The sequence below is a fragment of the Asparagus officinalis genome, chromosome 1 (genome assembly GCF_001876935.1).
Source record: "Asparagus officinalis chromosome 1, Aspof.V1, whole genome shotgun sequence".
Taxonomy (NCBI): Eukaryota; Viridiplantae; Streptophyta; class Magnoliopsida; order Asparagales; family Asparagaceae; genus Asparagus; species Asparagus officinalis.
This window is the reverse complement of record NC_033794.1, coordinates 79039611-79046563: the sequence shown is the minus strand read 5'-3', so window position 1 is coordinate 79046563 and position 6953 is coordinate 79039611. Positions and strand designations below refer to the sequence as shown.

General features: G+C 35.4%; 1 protein-coding gene across 1 annotated transcript; it reads right to left on the bottom strand.

Annotated features, from left to right (window-relative positions):
* On the bottom strand, positions 2814–4003 carry LOC109836280 (protein FAR1-RELATED SEQUENCE 9-like). Its single transcript, XM_020404143.1, has 2 exons — positions 2924–4003; positions 2814–2849 (listed from the first exon to the last, which is right to left on the bottom strand). The coding sequence occupies exons 1-2, from the start codon at positions 4001–4003 to the stop codon at positions 2814–2816; spliced, it is 1116 nt and encodes a 371-aa protein (XP_020259732.1).

Below are 6953 nucleotides of genomic sequence, written 5' to 3'. Positions count from 1 at the left end.
AGATCAAGTAAAGGAAGGAACAAAGAAGAAACGTGTCATTCAGATATTAGATAGTCCTGAGGGGAAAAAAAGAGCAAAAATGAAGAAGGCTTCATACCTACATCTCTCGACTATCCAGGTAAGGTACTGGTCTATGATTATGAGGACAAATTAATTGAAGACTTTCTACAATTGAAAATGACCAGGTATTTGTTACTGACTTATTCTAATAATAATCTTTGAATTTACTTAATTTGTGTCGCAATTTTCTCACCATGTACTTGCATATAGTGATACATACATTTGGAAGTGTGCCGAAGCAAGCGTATCTCGCTTAGATGCTTATAAACTGTTAACAAGAGGTGAACTCAGTGATGATGTAGGTTCTAAACATTTGTGTTATGGTTGTTTGATGTTGTATATAAAATCACTTATATTAACTACTTTATTCATTCATGGTAAATTTTGTAGGTGATAGATGCATTTGTTATTCGGCTTTGGAAAAAGATTGAAACAACTAATAGTTATGATCGAAAGATACATGTCACAAGGCCTTGGCTTGCAGTAAGTATATCCATGTTGTTTCATTAGTTTTTGTTTTTTATTAATATATAACACTACATTGTTGACATTGATGCTTCTTTTAGCAAGCATTTCTAGATGGAAATCGTGAAATGGTGGCAAAACAAATGAAAGAAAATATTTCTCAGCAGAAGTTCTTGGAGTGTGAAAGATTTCTGATCCCGATTGTAAGCTCTGGACATTGGCACATGGTAGAGTTAGTGAGAGAGGAGAAAAAATTCTATCACTACTCCTCAATCAAATCCCCATTTATACCGCCGATGCTGCGAAATTTAGAAATAAGTTTATGAGTTTCATACAAAGTAATTGGAGATTGGGGAAATTAGAGCATTATGTTCTGGAGTCAGTTGACACGCCACAACAAGGACCGTAAGTGTTTCATACATTTGGAAGTGTAAATGTTCATTTTTTCTCAAAGTCATTTTTAATATTGTATTTTTTCCTTAAATGCAGAACTTTAGATTGCAGGATCTTTATGATTGAATTCATTATGAGCATTGTTGAAAAGCGGTCGATAACAATTTTAAAAGGAGATTGTGCAAAGTATATAGCAAAGTTTTGTGCAGCTCTTTTGTATGCACGCGATTCACCTTTTTTGTAATTATGATTTTATTTTTCACCATGGTGTTTGTTTTGTATGCAATATGTTGATGATATTATGTGGATGATAATTTATGGATAAGTGGAAGTGACAAAATTTTCATTGAAAATGTTATTTATTTGATACCCTCATAGCATATTATGTGGTTGATATTTTGTAAGTCCTTGTTCTAGAGAAAAATTTGTACCCACTTATTCAAATGTAATAGCTCATTATGATTGTAGAGAAAATTTTATACCCACTTAATCAAGTTTTGTACCTACTTATGCAAGTTTTCTACCTACTTAGCCACGTTTTGTACCTCATTGATCTGGAAATTTTTTGGTACTTATTACTCTTTTCTACCCACTTATGCACGTTTTGTATCTCATTGATCTGAAAAAATAATTTGTACTCAGTTATTACACTTTTGTACCTACCTATGCATGTTTTCTACCTACTTAGCCACGTTTTGTACCTCATTGATTTGGAAATTTTTTGGTACTTATTACTCTTTTGTACCCACTTATGCACGTTTTGTATCTCATTGATCTGAAAAAATAATTTGTACCCAGTTATTATACTTTTGTACCTACTTATGCATGTTTTCTACCTACTTAGCCACGTTTTGTACCTCGTAGTTCTTGAAAAAAAATTTGTACCTACTTAATCACGTTTTGTACCTACTTATGCATGTTTTCTACCTACTTAGCCACGTTTTGTACCTCATTGATCTGGAATTTTTTTTGTACTTATTACTCTTTTCTACCCACTTATGCACGTTTTGTACCTCGTAGTTCTTGAAAAAAAATTTTGTACCTACTTAATCAAGTTTTGTACCTACTTATGCATGTTTTTTACCTACTTAGCCACGTTTTGTACCTCGTAGTTCTTAAAAAATAATTTGTACCCACTTAATCAAGTTTTGTTCCTACTTATTCATGTTTTCTACCTACTTAGCCACGTTTTGTACCTCATTGATCTGGAATTTTTTTGTACTTATTACTCTTTTCTACCCACTTATGCACGTTTTGTATCTCATTGATCTGAAAAAATAATTTGTACCCAGTTATTACACTTTTGTACCTTCTTAAGAATGATTTGTATCTACTTATGCACGTTTTGTACCTTGTAGTTCTTGAAAAAAAATTTTATACCTACTTAATCAAGTTTTGTACCTACTTATGCATATTTTCTACCTACTTAGCCACGTTTTGTACCTCGTAGTTCTTGAAAAAATTTTGTACCCACTTAATCACATTTTGTACCTACTTATGCATGTTTTCTACCTACTTAGCCATGTTTTGTACCTACTTAGACACGTTTTGTACCACGTAGTTATTGATAAAAATTTGTACCCACTTAATCACGATTTGTACCCACTTATGCACATTTCGTATCTCATAGTCCTGGAAAAAATTATCACCCATACATGGTTAATCCATACAACCACATTATCATCAATACAACCAAATAATCCATATGTACATAAACTTTAATTTAAATTATCATCCATACATAATTAATCCATACGACCACATTATCATCCATACATGATTAATCCATACAACCAAATCATCCATCCATACATAAACTTTAATTCATTTTCTCAAAATTCTTCATAAACACATGCTTTGTTCTGGCCCACCTTTAACTTTGTTTTGTCCCTCCATTAACTTTCTCGATCACCACCTGTAACATTTTTCATCTACAAAAAAAAATTTATAACTTTATCATTACAAATGCATCGACATGAAAAAAAATATTAAATAAATATAATACCTTAGCTAAAGGACAACTCGTTATGTAATGTCCTTTTCCCTTACAAAATCCACAAAATCTTTGTTTTTTTATACTCTTTTCTTGTGCTATCTCAATTCCGGACTTAATTTTGGTAGCTTGTGTTGGTCGTCCCTTCGTGACAATAGGCTTATCTGGATCACGAATAGTGATTTGAGTTGCTTCCTCTACAGAGATGGGTATGGATGAAGTAGGCATCTTATTGCTAGTAATGCTCTCATTTCCATTGTCGTTATGTTCATTTTCTTTCTTGTAAGTACCAACTTCTTCAAAAAATGAGTCTAAAAAAGCACTAAACTTATCATGAAGTGTACTTGAAGTCAATGTATCTTCTAATGCCTTGTTATATCTACTCCTAAGGGTCCAATGTTTAATGATAAAGACTTGGTTTTCACTATTTGAAATATAATTTCTAACAACTCCGCAACCAATATGTCTTGCTTTAATTGTCCATCGTTGCATAACATATCTTAATGGAATTTCTAATACTTGCTTCTTTACTAAAATGTGCAAGCTATGTTTGCATAATATACCTTCCATCTCAAATTTCACACAAGAGCACTTAATTCTTTTATCTTTGGATGCATCGAAAACAACATGATGCTTTACCCTCTTCTTGCTCTCAGCCTCGTTATCTATATTCCAAACGGCATAAGTAGCACTTGCGTCGTTCTTCGACAACCTTTGATGAAGCATGGAGTAACTATCCTTGAGTTCTTTCTGAAAGATAGTAAACATATTCTTTGTATAATTCTCCCTAGCTTGTTTTTCAATGGGATGTTCAATTAACAATGTAGGAACAGAGTTTGTGGACATAAAATCTTGCTCAAGTTCAGCGGCTCGGTGAGCTCCGACAGCATTATCATATTGCTTAACAAAATCATGTAACTCGGTATTTACATTCACAAAATGATAAAAAAAAGCATTAATTACCTCACTCCGCTGAGTAGATGTCATTCCTGCAGTAAAAGTGTCTTTAAGATACACTGGAGCCCAATGGTCTCGATGGTTGTATAAATTTACTAACCAATTCCTTTTATCTGCACCATATTTGTCCCTCATTTCTTCCCAACATTTTACAAATTTTTCTTCTGATTTACTCCAATACCATTTGTTATACTTTATACTCACATCCTCACCATATTCATTATGCATTGATTGAAGATTTTGTAAGGCATTCCTATGAAGGTGCCAATAACAAAAGCGATGACGAGTTTGAGGAAAAACTTTGTGAATTGCACCACACATAGCTTTATCTTGATCAGTGATGATTGTTAATGGTGCTACACCCGACATACATTTTAACCATTGGTTAAATAACCATATAAACGTCTCCTCTATTTCATCGGCCAGTAACGCACATCCAAATAGAGTAGATTGTCGATGATGGTTAACGCCCGTAAATGGTGCAAACGGTAATTTTAAATTGTTCGTTCTATATGTAACATCAAAGCAAACAACATCTCCAAATTGCAAGTAAGAAGTCCTCGACCTACCATCCATCCAAAAAACACTTCTCATCGTCCCATCATTTCCTAAATCAAATGCGAAGTAAAATTGGGATGAGATACCTATTTCTCTTGAAATTGACGAATTATGCTCACGCACTCATGATCGACATTATTATTTTTGTTTAATTCTAAGTTGTGATTGGCATTCTTGTTGAGTGAGAGAGCCTTGCTCATTTCCATGAGCAACGTCTACAACCTTACAAATGGTAGAAGGCCGTAAACCTTGATTGTCAAGAGTATCTATCAACCTTCTTGTCGATTGAGCTCGATGAAGTGTCCGATGTGAGTAGTGCTTCTTTACCCGATTTGGGGTGGTTAATGGATGGCCATTATGATTAATTTTTAAATTTTGGACCATCCATTTTTCAGTGCTTCTATCGAGTCCAATAACCATCCTTGCGTTGCATCCACATCTTGTATCGAACTTTCGAACTACATTCTGACCATCTTCTCTTTTATCTTTTAAAAATTTAAATCCTTCCTTGTCACGTACATATATTCTAGATATGATTGCATCTTTCTTTCTCGATCAAGTTGTGTGACCCTTGCGAACACCAAATCCCTTAAGTCTAGCGTATGCATTGTAGAAATTATAAGCTTCCTCATGAGTAGAAAACTCCATTCCAATATATGGATCAACAACAAAATTACCTTCACCATTTTCAACGCCAATAGGCTCATCAACATTCTGCTCATGCTCGGATGCCTGTAAAAATAGAGAAACAAAAATTTTAAAACTCATTATAAAAGACAACAATTTTGGTATATGTCATTAGATAGTAGTACACAATAAACAATAAGATATTATCACCTGAGAGAAAAAACTTGTCGTAGATAGTAAACCATAGTTATTGCCTTCAAGGTCAAGGGCTATATATTTGTTTTCATCTTCAACCATTGTTGTATCACGTGAGAGAATTGTTGGCGTGTCCATACAAGCTATCAAATTATCACATATAAGAAGTTCAAAATCTATAGAAAATCGTCCTCAAGTTCATCTTTCAATTTCAATAAACAATTTCATTACGATAATTTAAACAATTTTTAAAGCTTATATCCAATTTAACATTAAACTGAAAAAATTGATATGATAAAAAAAATTGATAGAATTCCAAGCATCTAATATCCAATTTAACATTAAACTGAAAAAATTGATATGATAAAAAAAATTGATAGAATTCCAAGCATCTAATCTATAATTGATATGATCAATACCAAAAACTGAATAAAAAGGTATCAAATCACTCCGAAAAAAAACTAACATACAAAATTAAAAAAAAACCCACCTGAATTCAAATAAGGTGATGGCAATGGATGTGGACGGCGAGTTCAAGGAGACGGCGGGTTCGAGGAGACGGCGAAGCTGGAGCGAAGTCGAGACGGCGAAGTCGAGCGAGGTCGAGTTCAGGAGACGGTGGCGAACAGAATTTTCGACGGCGGTGGTCTGCGGTGGTGAGCGAGGTCTGAGCGGAGGTCTGCGGTGGTCTGAGCGGAGGTCTGCGGTGGTGAGCGAGGTCTGAACGGAGGTCTGCGGAGCGAGGAGACGAAGAAGAAGAAGATGACGTGAACCGACGCTGATGTGGGCGGACGTGAACCGACGCTGAAGAGGTGGTGAGCGAAGAAGAAGATGACGTGGACCGCCGTCTGAGCGGAGCGGAGCGGTGGTGAGCGAGGTCTGAGCGGAGGTCTGCGCGCGGTGGTCTGAGCGGAGGTCTGAGCGGATGTGGGCGGATGCTGAAGAGGTTTGAGCGGAGGTCTGCGGTGGTGAGCGAGGAGACGAAGAAGAAGATGACGATTTTTTGAGCGAGAAGTCGAGCGGAGGTTGAGGGCGAACTTGTTTTCCGATCGGGTTTTTTTTTCTTTTTTTTTTTGGGCTACGCGGTCATCAATAGGGTGTTTATTTGGTAATTTGTTTTTTCTTTTTTTGGGAATTGTTTTAAATCAATGGCTGAGATGATTTTGGGGTTTTTAAGATCAATGGCTGAGATTGCGCATCCTTAGGCTACACCTAGGGAGTCACCTTAGATTCACTTTACCATATATATATATATATATATATATATATATATATATATATATATATATATCTAAATACCCATATTAGTATTTTAATTCCACCCCATTTACCAAGAAGGTATTTTAATTAGGCAAACATTTTTTAAGGTATTTTAATTGATTCAACTTTCCAACAAGACCCTTTTTCTCTACGGTGACCAGTTTTCCGGTGAGAGCTCGCCACGTGCGTGGCACGTGATGACTTAAACTGTTTTTAAGCTGCTGATGTGGCACGGATTTTTCTGACGTGGAAGTGTTTAAAGGTGGGAATTAACCCTCTAAAAATCCTAATTCACCCAAAATAGGATAGATTCGCCCCTTTTATTTTTAGAATTTGAACACGAGAGAGAGGGAGAAATACAGAGTGAGAAATCGTGGAGGAGGCAGTTGAAGGAGATAGATTGCAGGGATTCCATGTGATGGTGTTCCTCAGTTGATGCAGAAGG